The following is a 22,646-nucleotide window of genomic DNA, read 5'->3' on the forward strand; positions in this document are numbered from 1 at the left end:
TGCAGAAATTAGACAGTAGAAATATGTGACCAGAAGTTTATATTCCCTGCAGGCGTGAACATCGGGGGGGCGGGCTCCTACGTGTACGACGCCCCCGCCAACAACAACGGCTCGGCAACTGGCGGGGACTCCTCGTCCTCCCGAGCGGAGGAGAAGAAGACATTTGCAGTCAAGCCTCCCTCCAAAGGTAGGAAGAAGACCTTGCCTAGGATGAAAAAAGGCGCGTTTTCATTTCCTTTGGCGCCACCTGCAGGTCACGACTAAACACTGCGGCCCAAAGTCTGTATAATGGTCATTTTACAGTCTTTGAACTCCCAAAAGATGGCATTTTAATGTCTTTGGTTGCAGGCATAACTAAACTGCATGACAAAATGTTGTGTTCGACACATTTATGTGAATAATAACTATAAAGTGTGATGCAACATGGCACACAGCCGCTGAGGATCTGTTCTGCATCAATTTGTTTATTCCGCAAAATACCCTGTGATTGTTGTTATTATTATTATTATTATTAAAGGTATTCAAAGATAACTGCTTTGTTTGCAGATAAAACTAAACTGCTTTGAAAAAATATGTTTTTAATGTCTACGCTAAGACCAGCAAATTGTGATGCATTGGGTATTTTCAGCTCTGAAATGTATAATTGTGGTAGTAGCAGCAGTAGTAGTAGTAGTAGTAGTAGTAGTACAAGTAGTTGTAGTAACACTAGTATCAATCAATCAATGTTTATTTATATAGCCCTAAATCACAAGTGTCTCAAAGGGCTAGTAGCGCTACTACTAGTAGTGCTTCTACTTGTAGTAGCGCTACTACTAGTAGTAGCACTACTAGTAGTAGTAGCAGCAGCAGTAATAGCACTAGTAGTAGTAGTGGTAGTAGTAATAGTACTAGTAGTATTTGTACTAGTAGCAGCACTAGTAGTAGTAGTAGAAGCAGTAGTAGTAGTAGCTGTAGTAGTAGTATTACTACTAGTAGTAGTAGCAGCACTTGTAGTAGTAGTAGTAGTATAGTAGCAGCAGTAATAGCACTAGTAGTACTAGTAGTATTAGTACTACTAGTAGTAGTAGCAGTGGTAGTAGTAATAATAGTAGTATTTGTACTAGTAGCAGCACTAGTAGTAGTAGTAGTAGCTGTAGTAGTAGTAGTATTACTACTAGTAGTAGTAGCAGCACTTGTAGTAGTATAGTAGTAGCACTACTTGTATTAGTAACCTAATATTAGTAGTAGTACTACTAGTATCCTAGTAGTAGTATTAGTAGTACTACTACTAGTAGTAGTAGCAGCACTTGTAGTAGTAGTATAGTAGTAGCACTACCAGTATTACTAACCTAATAGTAGTAGTAGTATCCTAGTAGTAGTAGTAGTAGTAGTAGTAGTAGTAGTACTACTACTACTAGTAGTAGTACTACTACTAGTAGTAGTAGCAGCACTAGTTGTAGCTGTAGAAGCAGTTGTAGTAGCAGTAGTAGTATGGGTACTACTACTACAAGTAGTAATAGCAGTAGTAGTAGTATCCTAATAGTAGTACTACTACTACTATTTTAGTATCCTAATAGTAGTAGTGCTACTACTACTAGTAGTAGTAGTAGCAGCACCAGTAATAGCACTTGGAGTAGTAGCAGTAGTAGTAGTAGTACTACTAGTAGTAGTAACAGCGGTAATAGCACTAGTAGTAGTAGTACTACTACTAGTAGTAACAGCGGTAATAGCACTAGTAGTAGTAGCAACACTACTAGTAGCAGTAGAAGCAGTTGTAGTAGCAGCACTAGTAGTGGTAGCAGCAGTAGTAGTAGTATTGGTACTACTATTAAGAGTAGTAGTAGTAGTATCCTAATAGTAGTAGTACTATTAGTAGTAGTATCCTAATAGTAGTAGTGCTACTAGAAGTAGTAGTACCAACGGCAGTAATAGCACTAGTAGTAGTATTAGCAGCAGCCCCTTGAGACACTTGTCATTTAGGGTTATATAAATAAACACTGATTGATTAGTCGGAGTAGTATTAGCAGTAGCAGTACTACTAGTAGTAGTAGCAGCAGTAATACCATTAGTAGTAGTAGCATTAGAAGCAGTTGTAGTAGTAGTAGTATAGGTACTACTACTAAAAGTAGTAGTACCTATATTGTAGTAGTACTACTACTAAAAGTAGTAGTACTAGTAGAAGCAGTTGTAGTAGCAGCACTAGTAGTAGTAGTAGTATAGGTACTACTATTGCTACTAGTAGTAGTATAGGTACTACTGCTACTAGTACTAGTAGCAGCAGTAGTAGTAGTACTAGTAGTAACAGTATGGGTGTGGGGAGTTGAGCCATACAATTTACACATACTGCAGCTTTAACTTGGCAGTTAAATTCTCTTTATTTTAAGTGCAAATATAAAGAGTGAGTGTGTGTGTGTGTGTGTGTGTGTGTGTGTGTGTGTGTGTGTGTGTGTGTGTGTGTGTGTGTGTGTGTGTGTGTGTGTGTGTGTGTGTGTGTGTGTGTGTGTGTGTGTGTGTGTGTGTGTGTGTGTGTGTGTGTGAGAGCAGCTGGCAGCATCACCACTTTCTCCGGCGAGGCCAACATGTGTCCCAGATGTAACAAGAAAGTCTACTTTGGTAAGTCCCGCATAAATTTATGTCTCTTATGTCACACCCTTTTAAACGTGTGTGTGCGTGCGTGTGTGTGTGTGTGTGTGTGTTTCCTGGCAGCTGAGAAGGTAACATCGCTGGGCAAAGACTGGCATCGCCCCTGCCTGCGCTGTGAGAGGTGCAGCAAGACTTTGTCCGCTGGCAGCCATGCAGAGGTACAACTAATACACACTTCTGGTGTTTTATCAAGTAATGCAGCAAATACGGAACACTCTCCCTGACCACCTGAGGGCACCACAGACTGTGGATGCTTTTAAAAAAAGGCTTAAAAACCCATCTTTTAAAAAAAAAGTCTTTTTGTAGACATGCATGCTGGTTCTGGCTATTGGGCTGGTTCTAGTTTTATATTTTATTTATTTTTATTATCTTTTTAGTATTATTATTATTACTATTTTTTTCACACTGTGGCACTTTGAGGCTGTTTGCTCAACGTAAAGTGCTTTTTTTTTTTTTTACAAATAAAATCTATTATTATTATTATAAGTAAGTGACATTTGAGCAGGAGAAGATGGGAGTCAACTGTTACTTGCTACTTGTATTACTTGACACCTGCAACCTTTCATCCATTACAATCAAGGTGAATTCTTTATTTTGTTGCTTTAATTGATTGTTTCATTATGTAAATAATAATAACTATTAAATACACACATAAGTTAAGGTAAAACAAATTAAATGGCAGGTAAAATATGGTAAATATGAAGTAAAAGGTAAATTAGAAAGCAAAACAAATTCAATAAAAGGTAAAAAAAAATACATAGAATGTAAAACAAGCTAAATAGAAGGTAAATAAAAGTTTAAAAAAAAAAGTTATATAGAAAGATAAATATGGACAAAATTTCTAGGTAAACTTAAAATATATGTAAAAGGTAAATAAATGAAAAATAAGGTTAATAAAAAGTTAATAAAAAGGTAAAAAAATAGGTATAAGGTAAATATTTAGAAAGTAAAAAAAGCTAAGGTTAAAAACTGGTAAATAAGTAGGAGGGTAAAACATTTGATTTAAAGATAAGTAAGGTAGAAACGTAAACAAAAGGTAAACACGTTATATAGGAAGTTAATAGGTGGAGGGTAAAAAGGTAAATACATAGAAGGTAAGCAAGCCAAATAAGGGGAATATAAAGGCAGATTTAAGGTACGTAGAAGGCAAATATCTAAAAGTAAAATAAGTTCTATTGAAGGTTCAATAAAAAAGTAAATAAAAAAGCAAAATACAAACATACTAAATAGAAGATGAAGTATATAAAAGGTCAAAAAAAGTCAATACAAAGTAAAATAAGGTAACTGAAAGGTAAAACAACTGAAATAGAAGGAAAATTGAAGATAAAACACGCTTAATAGACGATAAATTAAAGGTAAATTCTAAGGTTTAGAAAATGTAAATAAAAGGTCAATTGAAGATTTGTAAAAAACAAGGTAAATAGAAGGTAAAACAAGGTAAATAAGAAGTAAAAGAAGCTACTAAAGGTTATGGCAAGCAAAAACATTTATTCTAAAACTATTTTCCCTCAAATAATTGAGGCTATAAAGTATGTTATTGGATTATTTGGACAAAGTAGTCCATAGATTAGTCGATTACTAAAATAATCAACAGCTGTAGCCTTAATTAGAACTTCTTTTTACACTTGAAATGTGACTCGAAAGGCCACAACGTGACCCTGCTACAAACTATTTCCAGTGAAAAAAAGTTTGTTTGATCTTAGACGTCATTTATGATTTCCTCAACTCCTGTTTCCAACAAGGAGTATTTCTGTCATTTAGATGTTTATTTTTAATAAGGAGTATTTCTGTCATTCACGAACCCTGTTTCCATATGAGTTGGGAAATTGTGTTAGATGTAAATATAAACAGAATACAATGATTTGCAAATCCTTTTCAAGCCATATTCAGTTGAATATGCTACAAAGACAACATATTTGATGTTCAAACTCATAAACTTTTCTTTTTTCGCAAATAATCATTGACTTTAGAATTTGATGCCAGCAACACGTGACAAAGAAGTTGGGAAAGGTGGCAATAAATACTGATAAAGTTGAGAAATGCTCATCAAACACTTATTTGGAACATCCCACAGGTGTGCAGGCTAATTGGGAACAGGTGGGTGCCATGATTGGGTATAAAAGCAGCTTCCGAAAAAATGCTCAGTCCTTCACCAGAAAGGATGGGGCGAGGTACACCCCTTTGTCCACAACTGTGTGAGCAAATAGTCAAACAGTTTAAGAACAACCTTTCTCAAAGTGCAATTGCAAGAAATTTAGGGATTTCAACATCTACGCTCCATAATATCATCAAAAGGTTCAGAGAATCTGGAGAAATCACTCCACGTAAGCGGCATGGCCGGAAACCAACATTGAATGACCGTGACCTTCGATCCCTCAGACGGCACTGTATCAAAAACCGACATCAATCTCTTAAGGATATCACCACATGGGCTCAGGAACACTTCAGAAAACCACTGTCACTAAATACAGTTGGTCGCTACATATTTAAGTGCAAGTTAAAGCTCTACTATGCAAAGCGAAAGCCATTTATCAACAACATCCAGAAACGCTGCCGGCTTCTCTGGGCCCGAGATCATCTAAGATGGACTGATGCAAAGTGGAAAAGTGTTCTGTGGTCTGACAAGTCCACATTTCAAATTGTTTTTGGAAATATTCCACATCGTGTCATCCGGACCAAAGGGGAAGCAAACCATCCTGACTGTTATCGACGCAAAGTTGAAAAGCCAGCATGTGTGATGGTATGGGGGTGCATTAGTGCCCAAGGCATGGGTAACTTACACATCTGTGAAGGCACCATTAATGCTGAAAGGTACATGCAGGTTTTGGAACAACATATGCTGCCATCTTTTTCATGGACGCCCCTGCTTATTTCAGCAAGACAATGCCAAGCCACATTCAGCAGGCGGTACAACAGTTTGGCTTCGTAAAAAAAAGAGTGCGGGTACTTTCCTGGCCCGCCTGCAGTCCAGACCTGTCTCCCATGGAAAATGTGTGGTGCATTATCCATCCATCATCTTCCGCTTATCCGAGGTCGGGTCGCGGGGGCAACAGCCTAAGTAGGGAAGCCCAGACTTCCCTCTCCCCAGCCACTCCGTCTAGCTCTTCCCGGGGGATCCCGAGGTGTTCCCAGGCCAGCCGGGAGACATAGTCTTCCCAACGTGTCCTGGGTCTTCCCCGTGGCCTCCTACCGGTTGGACGTGCCCTAAACACCTCCCTAGGGAGGCATTCAGGTGGCATCCTGACCAGATGCCCGAACCACCTCATCTGGCTCCTCTCGATGTGGAGGAGCAGCGGCTTTACTTTGAGTTCCTCCCGGATGGCAGAGCTTCTCACCCTATCTCTAAGGGAGAGACCCAAACTCATTTGGGCCGCTTGTACCCGTGTTCTTATCCTTTCGGTCATGACCCAAAGCTCATGACCATAGGTGAGGATGGGAACGTAGATCGACCGGTAAATTGAGAGCTTTGCCTTCCGGCTCAGCTCCTTCTTCACCGCAACGGATCGGTACAAAGTCCGCATTACTGAAGACGCCGCACCGATCCGCCTGTCGATCTCACCATCCACTCTTCCCCCACTCGTGAACAAGACTCCTAGGTACCTGAACTCCTCCACTTGGGGCAGGGTCTCCTCCCCAACCCGGAGATGGCACTCCACCCTTTTCCGGGCGAGAACCATGGACTCGGACTTGGAGGTGCTGATTCTCATTCCGGTCGCTTCACACTCGGCTGCGAACCAATCCAGTGAGAGCTGAAGATCCCGGTCAGATGAAGCCATCAGGACCACATCATCTGCAAAAAGCAGAGACCCAGTCCCGCGGTCACCAAACCGCGCATTATGAAGCCTAAAATAGGACAGCGGAGACCCCGGACTGTTGAAGGACTGAAGCTCTACATAAAACAAGAATGGGAAAGAATTCCACTTTCAAAGCTTCAACAATTAGTTTCCTCAGTTCCCAAACGTTTATTGAGTGTTGTTAAAAGAAAAGGTGATGTAACACAGTGGTGAACATGCCCTTTCCCAACTACTTTGTCACATGTTGCAGCCATGAAATTCTAAGTTAATTAGTTTATGAGTTTGAACATCAAATATGTTGTCTTTGTAGCATATTCAACTGAATATGGCTTGAAAATGATTTGCAAATCATTGTATTCTGTTTATATTTACATCTAACACAATTTCCCAACTCATTTTGTAAACGGGGTTTGTAAATGTTTGTTCCCAAGAAGGAATATAATTTGCATCATTGAGATGTTTGTCTCCCTTCAGCACGACGGCCAGCCCTACTGCCACAAGCCCTGCTACGCCGTGCTCTTCGGGCCCAAAGGTAACCGCTAGGGGGCGCCAAATATCATCCGCACGGCAACCTTTTAAACTGTGATTCGCTCCAGTCGCTGCTGTTAGGCTCCGCCCACCTGCCCCGCCTCTTTTTGCTCAACACTTTCCCCTCTGCTTCTTCTTCCTTCCTGCAGGCGTCAACACGGGCGGCGTGGGCAGCTACATCTACGAGCCTGCGCAGTGATCGCCCTCCTCCTGCACCCCCTCACCCCCCCACCCTCCATCCTCACCCTCACCCTCCCCCCTGCCTTCTCCTCCACCCCTCCTCACTTCACGTATTGCAGTCGCACGTCGCCCATTCAAAGTTGAGAAGTGCGCAGTAGTTAACTGGCTGCGCTCACCAGCGCCTCTAGTGGCCAAAGTTCATATTATCACAAATGTTCTTGTCATGTTTACAGCAACCAGTAGGACGAAAATGTTCGCCAATAAAGTTTCCTTTTAATGCCGTATTTACATTTTGATGACACAAGAACGATCGTTTTTTAGCGTGCAAAGACTAAAGTGTTTATTTTCTTTGTCTACGTCCTAAAAGGTGGAGACTATTAGCCGTGGTGTGCAAAGTTATTTATGATTTCTGTCATTTCAACACCTTGAAAATAAGCTGTAACATTTTTCTCTGGTTATTGATTATTGTTATTATTAGTCGTAACAATCCCCTTGTTTTTACCGACAAAGTGTTCCGTTAGCTTAGCTGCTCGACACACTGCCTAACGACTGTTGCTGTCTTTGGTTTATTACTATTATATCATCCGTTGTTGCATCTTGGAACACCTGTTGTTATTATTCATAATAATATTCATTTTAGTGTGTTTCTGTGCCCAACAGATTGATCTTGTATAAACAATAAATACATCAAAACAGTCTACTTGTGTCGTCTTTTACATTCAAAATCATATCCTTGTTGGTAAGAGCTGTAAGGAACGGGAAGAACAATTATACAATTTCAACATAATTTCAAATAACGCATGTAGTTGATGAAATCCAATTTTATTAATTTATTGATTGGTTCATATTTTATTTTGGAAGAAAAAACGCAAGATAAAAAGTAAAAATAAATGTCCCGTGTTGCTCCCAAAGATGGCCGCTGGAAAGAGACACAACCTTTTTTTGTATATAAATGTACTTTTTTTTTTCTAAAGTTCAACATTTACAAACAAACATGAACAAGGACAATTAATGCTGCAAGCAGCGTTGGTCGGGTACTCCTTTGGCTGCTGCCCCCGAGACCCATGGCGCCTTGGAGCCACTATTTTGAGAATCTAATGCATTGTGAAAGTAATGCAGTTGTTGTATTGAAGTGAAAATATCAAACTTCCTGTTGGTTTTTGCTTAAGTATGTTAATTATTAAAATGTAGGTCTAAGTGAGACCTACATAGTGTTTTTTGTTTCATGTCTCTGACGTTCCTACCGGAAGTTACAAGCAGTTTTGTCTGTGTTTTCTTCCTAGGAGCAGTTTGTCCATGTTGTATTCCTAGGGGGGCGGTAGAGCGCAATTTTGAGTTTTGAGGTTAAGTTTTTTCATCAGATCGTAATGTTTGCCAGTCCTGATGTGTGTGTCAAGTTTGGTGAGTTTAGAAGCATTTTAAGGGGGTCGAATAACAGCTCAAAGAGGCAAAAATGATATTTTTTAGGAGACTTTGCACAGGGGTTCTTTGAAGGTGTGTAAAATCAAAACCTGAGAACTTATCAAAACTCTGTTCTATACTTTTAATCAGAAGGGTTCAATCTCTCTCCTGTGCGAGTTTGAAGCCAAAACAACAAACGCACTCAGAGGAAATAATGTTTGAAGAAAGGTGACCAGTTTTTACAAAACTTTTGTTTTGAAGGGGGGATTGCAAACTTCCTGTTGATTTTTGTTGGGGGTTGTCAATCTATGAAATGTAGGTCTAAGCGAGACCTACATAGAGGTTTTTGTTTCATGACTCTCCGACATTCTGACCGGAAGTTACAACAATTTTGTCTGTTTTCTTCCTAGGAGCATTTTTTTCAGTGTTTTATTCAAAAATAGCGCTAGAGCGCAATTTTGAGTTTTGGGGTTTGGTTTTTTCATTAAATCGCAATATTCGCCAGTCCTTATGTGTGCGCCAAGTTTGGTGACTTTTGAAGCATTTTAAAGGGGTCAAATTACAGCGCAAAGAGGCAAAAATTGCATTTTTTGCGAAAGTTTTATTTTGAAGCGGTTTTTGCCAACTTCCTGTAGATTTTTGCTGAAAGAAGTGAGTGTATGAAAATTGGGTCTAAGTCAGACCTACATAGGAGTTTTTGTTTCATGTCGCTATGACATTCCTAACAGAAGTTACATGCAGTTTTGTCTGTAAGTTTTTCCTAGGGGGCGCTAGAGCGCAATTTTAATTTTGGGGGATTGGTTGCTTAATATGTTGGGAAGGTTTGCTATACCGACGTGTGTGTCAAATTTGGTGAGTTTTGAAGCATGTTAAGGGGGTCAAATTACAGCGCGTAGGTGCGGAATAATAATAAAACACAGCAGTTTCATTAGGGTCCTTGGACCATGGCAAAGGACTCCTCTGGAGTTCTTTGCCATGGTCCAAGGACCCTAATTAATGCTTGTATAATTTAAATTAACGCATAGTTTGAGGATTTTTCCATATAGTTGTTTAATCAAATTTTATTAGTAGATGTAATTGGTTCATATTTTTTTTGGAACAAAAAACGCCAGATATTTTGCGCGTTAGCAAAAAGTAAAAGTATATATCCCGTGTTATTTGCCAAGTTGGCCGCTAGATGGCGACATAACCTTTTTTTTTTTCATATACTTTTTTTTTATAAAGTTCGACATTTACAAACAAACATGAACAAGGACAATTAATGCATTTATAATTTAAATTAACGCATAGTTTGAGGATTTTTCCATATAGTTGATTAAATCAAATTTTATTAGTAGATCTAATTGGTTCATATTTTATTTTCGAACAAAAAACGCCAGATAATTTGCGCGTTAGCAAAAAGTAAATGTATCCCGTGTTATTCGCCAAGTTGGCCGCTAGATGGCGACATAACCTTTTATTTTATTTTTTTCATTTACTTTTTTTATAAAGTTCAACATTTACAAACAAACATGAACAAGGACAATTAATGCATGTGTAATTTAAATTTACGCACAGTTTGAGGATTTTTCCATATAGTTGCTAAATCAAATTTTATTACTGGATGTAATTGGTTCATATTTTATTTTGGAACAAAAACGCCAGATAATTTGCGAGTTAGCAAAAAGTAAAAGTATATATCCCGTGTTATTTGCCAAGTTGGCCGCTAGATGGCGACATAACCTTTTATTTGATTTTTTTTCATATACTTTTTTTTATAAAGTTCAACATTTACAAACAAACATGAACAAGGAACATTAACGCATGTATAATTTAAATTAACGCATAGTTTGAGGATTTTTCCATATAGTTGTTTAATCAAATTTTATTAGTAGATGTAATTGGTTCATATTTTTTTTGGAACAAAAAACGCCAGATATTTTGCGCGTTAGCAAAAAGTAAAAGTATATATCCCGTGTTATTTGCCAAGTTGGCCGCTAGATGGCGACATAACCTTTTTTTTTTTTCATATACTTTTTTTTTATAAAGTTCGACATTTACAAACAAACATGAACAAGGACAATTAATGCATTTATAATTTAAATTAACGCATAGTTTGAGGATTTTTCCATATAGTTGATTAAATCAAATTTTATTAGTAGATCTAATTGGTTCATATTTTATTTTCGAACAAAAAACGCCAGATAATTTGCGCGTTAGCAAAAAGTAAATGTATCCCGTGTTATTCGCCAAGTTGGCCGCTAGATGGCGACATAACCTTTTATTTTATTTTTTTCATTTACTTTTTTTATAAAGTTCAACATTTACAAACAAACATGAACAAGGACAATTAATGCATGTGTAATTTAAATTTACGCACAGTTTGAGGATTTTTCCATATAGTTGCTAAATCAAATTTTATTACTGGATGTAATTGGTTCATATTTTATTTTGGAACAAAAACGCCAGATAATTTGCGAGTTAGCAAAAAGTAAAAGTATATATCCCGTGTTATTTGCCAAGTTGGCCGCTAGATGGCGACATAACCTTTTATTTTATTTTTTTCATTTACTTTTTTTATAAAGTTCAACATTTACAAACAAACATGAACAAGGACAATTAATGCATGTATAATTTAAATTTACGCACAGTTTGAGGATTTTTCCATATAGTTGATTAAATCAAATTTTATTAGTAGATCTAATTGGTTCATATTTTATTTTGGAACAAAAACGCCAGATAATTTGCGAGTTAGCAAAAAGTAAAAGTATATATCCCGTGTTATTTGCCAAGTTGGCCGCTAGATGGCGACATAACCTTTTATTTTATTTTTTTTCATATACTTTTTTTTTATAAAGTTCAACATTTACAAACAAACATGAACAAGGACAATTAATGCATGTTTAATTTAAATTAACACATAGTTTGAGGATTTTTCCATATAGTTGATCAAATCAAATTTTATTAGTAGATCTAATTGGTTCATATTTTATTTTCGAACAAAAAACGCCAGATAATTTGCGCGTTAGCAAAAAGTAAAAGTATGTATCCCGTGTTATTCGCCAAGTTGGCCGCTAGTTGGCGACATAACCTTTTATTTTATTTTTTTCATTTACTTTTTTTATAAAGTTCAACATTTACAAACAAACATGAACAAGGACAATTAATGCATGTATAATTTAAATTTACGCACAGTTTGAGGATTTTTCCATATAGTTGCTAAATCAAATTTTATTACTGGATGTAATTGGTTCATATTTTATTTTGGAACAAAAACGCCAGATAATTTGCGAGTTAGCAAAAAGTAAAAGTATATATCCCGTGTTATTTGCCAAGTTGGCCGCTAGATGGCGACATAACCTTTTATTTTATTTTTTTTCATATACTTTTTTTTATAAAGTTCAACATTTACAAACAAACATGAACAAGGAACATTAATGCATGTATAATTTAAATTAACGCATAGTTTGAGGATTTTTCCATATAGTTGATCAAATCAAATTTTATTAGTAGATGTAATTGGTTCATATTTCATTTTGGAATTAAAAAACGCCAGATAATTTGCGCGTTAGCAAAAAGTAAAAATAAATATCCCGTGTTATTTGCCAAATTGGCCACTAGATGGCGACATAACCTTTTAGTTTTTTTTCATATACTTTTTTTATAAAGTTCAACATTTATAGACACAGATATGAACAAGGACAATTCACGCATGTATAATTTTATTTAACGCATGGTTTGACGATTTTTCTGTGTAATTTATTGGTTCATATTTTATTTTAAAACACATATCGCCATATAATTTGCACTTTAGTTAAAAAGTAAAAATACATGTCCCGTGTTATTCGCCAAAGTGGCCACTAGATGGCGACACAACCCGAGTGGAGCAGCAATGTTTTTCTTTTTTTTTCAATGTTCATATACCTTTATTTATAAAGGACAACTTATACAAACAACCATATGAACGAGGACGATTAAAACAAGTATAAAACAGAATATTTACAGCAAGAAAAAATGTTTTGTATTTCATCTTAAACATCTTTGATTATGAATATTATTAATTGGTTCATATTTGTATTTTGGAACAAATATCGCCGTATGATTTGTGCGTGTTAGTAAAAATAAAAATAAATGTCCCGTGTTATTTGCCAAAATGGCCGCTAGATGGCAACACAACCGTTTTTTTCATATACTTTTTTTTTTATAAAGTTCAACGTTTACAAACATGAACAGGGACAATTAAAACAAGTACTAAAACAGACTATTTACAGTAAAAAAAAATGTGTTTGATCTTAGACGTATTTTATTATGAATTTATATGAATATTATTAATTGGTTCACATTTTATTTAAAGATGAACCAAACACTTCTTCCTGCAAACACGAGGAGTTGAGTTTATACCAAAATGGATACATGGATGATACAGCAGAGGATTGGAAGAATGTCATGTGGTCAGATGAAACCAAAATAGAACTTTTTGGTATAAAACTCAACTGGTGGTGTTTAAAATAATAAGAATACTGAGTTGCATCCCAAGAACACCATACCTACTGTGAAGCATGGGGGTGGAAACATCATGCTTTGGGGCTGTTTTTCTGCTAAGGGGACAGGACGATTGATCCGTGTTAAGGAAAGAATGAATGGGGCCATGTATCCTGAGATTTGGAGCCAAAACCTCCTTCCATCATTGAAAGCTTTGAATGGTTGACCAAATACTTGTTCTCCACCATCATTTACAAATAAATTATTTAAAATTCCTACAATGTGAATTCCTGGATTTTCTTTTACATTCTGTCTCTCACAGTTGAAGTGTACCTATGATGAAAATTACAGACCTCTGTCATCATTTTAAGTGGGAAAACTTGCACAGTCGCTGGCTGACTAAATACTTTTTTGCCCCACTGTATATATATATATATATATATATATGTATGTATGAATAACATACAACAAATCATTTCAAACCACAACAAAGCAATTGCAAAAGGACTGCCTACCCCCGGACTAAACGACTCTGAAACCAATAATGAATGTAACTGTCGCAAGAAACCTGATTGCCCTCTCAACGGAGGGTGCTTACAGACATCAGTCGTTTACCAAGCAAAGGTAACACGCAAGGACATTAACACATCCGACACGTACGTAGGATTAACCGAAGGAGCGTTCAAAACAAGATGGAATAATCACAACGCCTCCTTTAGAAACCAGACTTTGCGGAATTCTACAGAACTCAGCAAACACATTTGGAACCTCAAAGACAATAATTTTGAATATTCAATAACATGGCAAATTTTTGCATCCAGCACACCTTACAACAGTGGTAATAAAAGATGCAACCTATGCTTAAAAGAGAAACTGTTTATTAGATATCATCCAGACCTGTCATCCCTCAACAAGCGCAGTGAAATCATTTCAACATGCCGCCACAGACGGAAACACCTCCTAGGTAACACATGAGCCAATCACCACGCCCCTACGCCTGCCTGTACCCACCCACTCTGTGCTCTATATAAACCATTGTATGTGAATGCTAACATTAAAATCTCCTGGTGATTGAGGGAACCCCTCATGAAACAGTTCTGTAAAGATGAAGTAGTCTTGTGATTTTTTTTTCACACATACATACATACACATACATATATACACACACATATATATATATATATGTATATATATATATATGTATATACATATATATGCATATTTATAGATATATATATATATACACACATGCACATATATATGTACAGTAGCACACACACATATATATATATATATATATGTATATATATACATACATATATAAAAAAATATATATATACATATATATACATATATATATATATATATATATATGTATGTATATATATGTATATATATATGTAGTAATGTGTATAATCACACAAGTTCTGTCAATAGTTTAAATTTGGAACATAGCGTTATAGTTTTCACAGCTTTTTGGTTGCTAGCGTTTCAAAGTAATGTTCTAACTCTTTTTTCAAAGGCACAAAAAACAGGTCAGGTCTTAAGAAGTTGACATTTCTGCTTCTCGGTCAAAGGAGGTCAGTGAGTGACATCATTTGCTCCAAGGAGAACTTTCCCCTTTTTGTTTCCTGTCAGGAAGCTGAGAGAGCTGTTGAAATAATGTTGAAAGTTGTGGTGATGTTAGCGCCTTCTCTTGGTGGAAATGTTAGCATTTGGACCTCCAACTGAACATTATTAGAACTACTGTTGGGGCTCCTCAGAATCACAATAATTATTACATGAATTATTATGCAATGTGCAAGAACATTTCTTGCTAAAGTTGTGCTTACACATTAATTAATAAGATTGTACAATTTTAAAGTTCAAACAATTAAAATAATTATAATAGATTAAAATAAAAATACTGATTTTAAAATGTATTTCGATTCATTTAATCACCAATATGAAAACTGTGATTAAGTGAAGTGACTAACATTTTTATTTTTAATTGATTTAATTACCAAGTAAATACAAAAATCCCCATTTGAAATTACGATTCTAATAATTTAAATCAGTCAAATGTTTTCATTAAAAAAATAATAATAATTATCAAGTGAACATAGCAATTATAAATTAAAATGTAATTTAAATACCCTTTTAATTATTTTATTTCCATTGAATAATTACCAATGTACAAATAAATATATAAAAATATATACATATATAAATATATATATATATATATATATATATATATATATATATATATATATTCATTTAATCACCAATATAAAAACTGATATTTAAATATACACTTGTGATTAAGTGAAGTGACTAACATTTTTATTTTTAATTGATTTAATTACCAAGTAAATACAAAAAATCACCATTTTAAATTACGATTTTAATCATTTGAATCAGTCAAATATTTTCATTAAAAAATACTAATAATTATCAAGTGAACATAGCAATTATAAATTAAAATGTAATTTAAATACCATTTTAATTATTTTATTTCCATTGAATAATTACAAATGTACAAAAAAATATATAAATATATATATATATATATATATATATATATATATATATATATATATATATATATATATATATATGTGTGTGTGTGTGTGTGTTGGAAAAAAAACATTTTAAAGTAACGGTGTTAATATAATACAATTTGAAAAAAATATTAGCACGTACACACACACACGTATACATATACATAAATATATAAATATATATATATATATATATATACACACACACACACACACACACACATATATGTACGTGTGTGCGTGTAGTATTTTGTTAAATTGCATAATAATATCAACACTGTTACTTTAAAAAAAATTCTAAATGTATTTTGCTGGAAAACATAACACTTAATAATAAAACAAATAAATACAAATAAAAATATATAAGTAATTTAAAAAAAAAGTAAATAAAATAATAAAAATATGCATTCTGTACTTTGTGGCGACAACAACTATTATGAATGTTTTTATTGTATTTATACAGTAAAGAGTATCACCACAGTTAGGAAAAAACAACTCCAATTGTATGTAATAATGAATAATAAAAACTTATGACATTATTCTTCCGAGCACTTTTTTCAAATCCTAGAATTTTTTGGGGGGGGGAAAAAGTTGGACATATTTGTACGTAACATTTTCTACCGCTTGTCCCTCTCAGGAAGTCAGGGGTGGCTGGAGCCCATCCCAGCTGCACTCCAACAGGATTGTTATCACCTCAGCTTTTAAATGAAAGAGTTCACATTTCAATTCACACTTAGCTTTCACGCCACTTCCTGTTTGTCTCTTTCTACTTCCTGTTGCAACAAAAAAAAAAAGTTGAGCGTCAGAAAAAGAAGAGTACATTTTTTGGGGTAAAAAGAATGTTTACATTAAGTAAAAAAAATAATAAAAAAAATGCTAGTTTATCTTTGAGTGGCTTAGCTTTATTTTAGCTAAGCTTGACAGTGGCTCAAATTCCAGACGGTTCCGTTTCAACGCTATGTAAAAAATGAGTCAAAATATGTAAAATACGACACAAAAATATATGCCACATTCCATTAGAAACTCCGTAAAATCATTAAATAATATGCAAACATTTTAACAATATATTTAATAAAAAAACACATTCAATTACGTAAAAATACACGTAAATATACACTTTATTCATATATTGTGTTTAAAATGCATAAACATTATGTAAATAATTAAATTACATAAAATATGTTTTTTTGAAATAAACGCATAAAAATTGTACAAATATATTGGATTATGTAAAAAAAAAGACAATTATGTAAAATTGCATAAGAATTCAATTAAAAAAATAGTGTTAAAATATGATGGATTATGTAAAAATATATTAAGTTCTGATGAACACGATACTAAAATGTTTTTTAAAATGATTCATTTGTTAATAAATAGGTCAACCATGATTAGAATTATGCACAATAATATGCCACAAAAATATGCTAAATTCCATTTAAAAATTTGTAAAATTAAGCCAATATCTGAATCAGAAAAATATGTTTGCATAACATTGTAAAATTACATAAATATTATGCAACAATGTTTTTAAAAATACACAAAAAAAGTTTGTAGAAAAAAAGTGTTAAATATTATGTAAAATATACATACAATTGCATTAAATATTATGCAAACATTTAAAATATATATATTTAATTATTTTTTAATACATTCGATTACGTAAAAATATAAATATTGTCCATATATTGTGTTTAAAATGCATAAACATTATTTAAATAATTAAATTACATAAAATATGTTTTTTTGAAATAAATGCTTAAAAAATTTACAAATATATTGGATTATGTAAAAAAAAAAAAGACAATTATGTAAAATTGCATAAGAATTCAATTAAAAAAATAGTGTTAAAATAGGATGGATTATGTAAAAATATATTAAGTTCTGATGAACACGATACTAAAAAAATGTTTAAAATGATTCATTTGTTAAAAAATAGGTCAACCATGATTAGAATTATGCACAATATGCCACAAAAATATGCTAAATTCTATTTAAAAATTTGTAAAATTAAGTCAAAAATATGTTTGAAAAAAATTGTAAAAATGCGTAAATATTACGCAAAACTTTTTTTTAAAATACACAAAAAGTTTGTAGAAAAAAAGGGTTAAATATTATGTAAAATATACATACAAATACATTAAATATCATGCAAACATTTAAAAAATATATATATACACATTTTTTTAAAAACATTCGATTATGTAAAAATAAACATATTATCCATATATTGTGTTTTAAATGCATTGAAATTATGTAAATAATTAAATTACATAAAATATGCATTTAAAAAATAAATGCATTAAAAGTATGTACAACTATGTAGGATTATGTAAAAAAAAAAGACAAAGTTATGTAAAATTGCATAAGAATTACGTTAATGCACTGAATGTAATGTTAAAATATGTTAGATTGTGTAAAAAATATATTAAGTTCTGATAAACACGATACAAAAAAATTGTTAAAAATGATTCATTCATGTTAAAAAATAGGTCAACCATGATTAGAATTATGCACAATAATATACCACAAAAATATGCTAAATTCCATTTAAAAATTCGTAAAATTAAGTTAAAAAATATGTTTGAATAAAATTGTAAAAATGCGTAAATATTATGCAACAAATCTTTTAGAAATACACAAAAAGTTTGTAGAAAAAAAGTGTTAAATATTATGTAAAATATACATACAATTGCATTAAATATTATGCAAACATTTAAAAAATATATATATAATTTTTTTTAAATACATTCGATTATGTAAAAATAAACATATTGTCCATATATTGTGTTTAAAATGCATAAACATTATTTAAATAATTAAATTACATAAAATATGTTTTTTTGAAAAAAATGCTTAAAAAATTTACAAACATATTGGATTATGTAAAAAAAAAGACAATTATGTAAAATTGCATAAGAATTCAATTAAAAAAATAGTCTTAAAATAGGATGGATTATGTAAAAATATATTAAGTTCTGATGAACATGATACTAAAAAAATGTTTAAAATGATTCATTATGTTAAAAAAAAAGGTCAACCGTGATTAGAATTATGCACAATAATATGCCACAAAAATATGCTAAATTCCATTTAAAAATTCGTAAAATTAACTTAAAAATATGTTTGAATAAAATTGTAAAATTGCGTAAATATTATGCAACAAATCTTTTAAAAATACATAAAAAGTTTGTAGAAAAAAAGTGTTAAATATTATGTAAAATATACATACAATTGCATTAAATATTATGCAAACATTTAAAAAATATATATATATAATTTTTTTTTAAATACATTCGATTATGTAAAAATATACATATTGTACACATATTGTGTTTTAAATGCATTACAATTATGTAAATCATTAAATTACATGAAATATGCATTTTTTTTAAATAAATGCATTAAAAGTAAGTACATCTATGTAGGATTATGTAAAAAAAAAAGACAAAATTATGTAAAATTGCATAAGAATTACGTTAAAAATGCACTGAATGTAATGTTCAAATATGTTAGATTGTGTAAAAAATATATTAAATTCTGACAAACATGACACTAAAAAATGGTTAAAAATGCTTCAAAATACATTTGTGTTAAAATGTGTGAACCATGTTGTGCACAATATGTATTTCAAAAGAAAGTTTATTCCCATATTAGTTTCGAATAAAACCAGGTTTATTCTCCTCCAAAGAATGAACATGAAGAAGAACAAGGCATGAAAAACTGATGCAATGAAATTTCCGGACGTAAAAGCAGCACAAAAAAGTAGTCAGGATTTGTTCCGGATGAAAATATTCAAAGATTATTTTTGCAAGTTTGTCTTCAAAGACCTGACTTGTGATGCACTGGAATTTTCCACGTTTGTTTTGGCACCTAAAAATATTCCCATCTGTTCCGGATTGTTCTTTTGTTAGCGCTGCCAAAGTAGCCACTTTTTATCAGGACACTTTGTTACTTTGAAGATAAAATCTGTTTGGTTTTTTTTTTCAAAAGGTCAGGAAACAGCTGGTTAAAACCACATTTCCGCCTCTGTCAACATGTTCCCTTTTTTATTATTCTAGAAGCTACTACACGATGCTAATATGACATTTTTATTAGGATTATGCAACAATATTTACATGACGAACACAGAAAATCATAGCACTTTATGGACAACATGCAACTACGCCCCCTAGTGGCCAACAATACCACAACGTCATACATTTATTTTCATGAGTTTATCTCTAAAATACTACTTTTTTAAAAACATAATGTTGCAACGGTTTTACGACCAAATTTTGATCAAATCAACTATTGTGAAATGACCCTTTTTGGGGGGGTAATAGCATGAGAGTGGAAATTATGTGAGGTGATGTTTCTGTTAAATAAAGAAAGTTAAACATCAATTTTGATAGAGCATGATATGCTGCACAGAAAGAATAAATAGTTTTTTTTTCATGTTTTATATAGTATATATTTATTCATGTAAAAATGTAAGCTCTTGTCTTCTACCAAAAATCTCCTCTTTTTTAATTGATATCACAATTATTATTATTATTTTTTTTTTGTTGGAAAAAATTTATTGCAAAAAAAAAATTGGGCTAAAAAGGCATTACATTATTTTTTTCAAAAATGTTTAAAGATGCATAAAAAATTTACAACAAATTGTTTTAAAAAAAAAAAGGTAGATTACGCAAAGACAAATGTACATTTACATAATGCAAGCATTATGTTTAAAATACATTTAAAAATTGTGTAAAAATATTTGAAAGATTATGTGAAAAATGCTTAAAATACTTAAACATGTTTGAATTACTTGGACTCGGTAAAACACGTGTAAAATTACATAAGAATATCGCAAAAAATCATATTTAACATGAATTTTAAAAAAAATACATCATGTTTTTCACAGTTTGTTTTGTTGCTGTAAAATTAGGAATGTATTTCTTTTTTAAAAAATGGGTTAAAAAGGCATTCGTTTACATCGTTTAAAATAATGTAAAACTTGACACACACACATGTTAAAGATGCATAAAAAATATACTACCAATTGTTTTTAAAAAAAATGTTGATTATGCAAAAACAAATGTAAAATTACATAATGCAAACATTATTTTAAAAATTCATTAAAAAATTATGTAAAAATATTATGACCTGATAATGTGAAAACTGCTTAACATCCATAAAAAATTTAAGTAACTTGGACTCGGTAAAACATATGTAAAATTACATAACAATATCACTCAAAAATCATGTTTAAAATGCATTCATGAATTAAGTTAAAAAGATACATCATGCTATGTAAAATATTACACATAATTATGTTAAAATGCATTAAAGTATGTAAAAAAAAATACATCATGTTATAAAAAATACTACCCATAAATTGTGTTAAAATGCATTAAAAAATATGTTAAAAAAATACATCATATCACATAAAATATTACCAATAAATTATGTTAAAATGCATTAAAATATGTAAACAAAATACATCATGTTATAAAAAATACTACCCATAAATTGTGTCAAAATGCATTAAAAATTATGTTAAAAATAACATCATATCACGTAAAATATTACCAATAAATTATGTTAAAATGTATTAAAATATGTAAACAAAATACATCATGTTATAAAAAATACTACCCATAAATTGTGTCAAAATGCATTAAAAATTATGTTAAAAAATACATCATATCACGTAAAATATTACTAATAAATTATGTTAAAATGCATTAAAATATGTAAAAATATGTTAAGGATTATATAAAATATATAAAACATACTTTTTTTAAATTGAAAATATATGACTTCATTGCCATAATAGTGTCAAATAAAATTGTGGTGATCCCACATTCATTCTCATAAAATGAATACTTCAAAATTACATGAAAAAAATACAAAAACATTTGTTTTATATTGTTTAAAAGTATGTTAGAATTGTTAAATATGTTTGAGAAAATGAGGTAACATTATACATACTGAATTTAATACATTTCTAAGTGTAAAATTACAACAAAAAACTGTTGCTGTGTGAGGGCTTCCTGTTGGTATCGTGTTGGTATCGTGTTGGTATCATATTGGTATCACGCAGGCAGCATGAGTGTCGTGTATCGGTGCTTTGTGTAGAGCCAAAAGGTGAACAAAGGCTGGAGTGTGAAAGGAGACGAGGGTGTTGTGTTGATGACTGGAATGTGAGTCAAAAACAAACAAGGTGATGCGTGACCTCGTGTGTCAAGTTCCACTACATTTTCAAAGATCCTCCAGCTTTCGTCGTCATGGCGATGATGTCATGGAGCAGCTGCTGCCACCACATCATCCTGCCTCAGCGTTCCCACGGAAGCTGTCGTTGAGCAGCATCACTTGGGAGAACATTTTGCTTTGTTTTTACTTGACTTTTTTTTTTAATCAGCCTGGGTGGAAACAGAAACGTTCTGTTTGTGTTATTAGAGGAGGCGGTTGCCACGGAAACTCCACTTTTTCTCAGACACGCCGCATTCCGACTTATTTTCGCCTTCTTGGACGTTTCGAACAGTTTCCCAGCAGAGATTAGGATCTTTGGGATGCAAACGCATGCAGAACGTCTTGTTAGAGTGCATGATATGCTGCACAGGAAGAAAGGGAAACATTATGTTTGATAGTGCATGATATGCTGCACAGGAAGAAAGGGAAACATTATGTTTGATAGTGCATGATATGCTGCACAGGAAGAGAGGGAAACATCAAGTTTGATAGTACCGGTTATGCTGAATTAAAAGAAAATAAGAAGATGTGATAGTGTATGACAGGCTGCACAGAAATAAAGGGAAACATCATGTTTATAAAATAAGACAAAGTTGGATAGTGCATGATAGGCTGCACACAAAGAAAGTGCAACAAAGCTTGATAGTGCATAATATGCTGCACGGAAAGAAAGGTAAACATCAAGTTTGATAGTGCATGATATGCTGCATGAAAATAGAATAAGAAGGTTTGATAGTGCATAATATGCTGCACAAAAAGAAAGGGAAACATTATGTTTGATAGTACCGGTTATGCTGCGTGAAAAGAAAATAAGAAGATTTGATAGTGCATGACAGATGCGTGAAAAGAAAGTGCAACAAAGTTTGATAGTGCATGATAGGCTGCACAGAAATAAAGG

The 22,646-nt window shown here is 32.5% G+C and overlaps 1 protein-coding gene across 1 annotated transcript in view; it reads left to right on the plus strand.

The window, feature by feature from the left end:
- crip2 (cysteine-rich protein 2) overlaps positions 1 to 7,820 on the plus strand; it is a 77,501-nt gene extending 69,681 nt beyond the window's left edge. The window contains exons 4-8 of the mRNA XM_061896255.1: positions 53 to 187; positions 2,524 to 2,592; positions 2,686 to 2,780; positions 6,891 to 6,948; positions 7,094 to 7,820. Of these exons, the coding sequence (XP_061752239.1) occupies positions 53 to 187; positions 2,524 to 2,592; positions 2,686 to 2,780; positions 6,891 to 6,948; positions 7,094 to 7,143 (407 nt within the window). The 3' untranslated portion in view covers positions 7,144 to 7,820. The remainder of the gene's footprint in view (positions 1 to 52; positions 188 to 2,523; positions 2,593 to 2,685; positions 2,781 to 6,890; positions 6,949 to 7,093) is intronic.
- Positions 7,821 to 22,646: the final 14,826 nt, after the last annotated feature.

This window comes from Nerophis ophidion, linkage group LG03, assembly GCF_033978795.1.
Source record: "Nerophis ophidion isolate RoL-2023_Sa linkage group LG03, RoL_Noph_v1.0, whole genome shotgun sequence".
Classification (NCBI taxonomy): domain Eukaryota; kingdom Metazoa; phylum Chordata; class Actinopteri; order Syngnathiformes; family Syngnathidae; genus Nerophis; species Nerophis ophidion.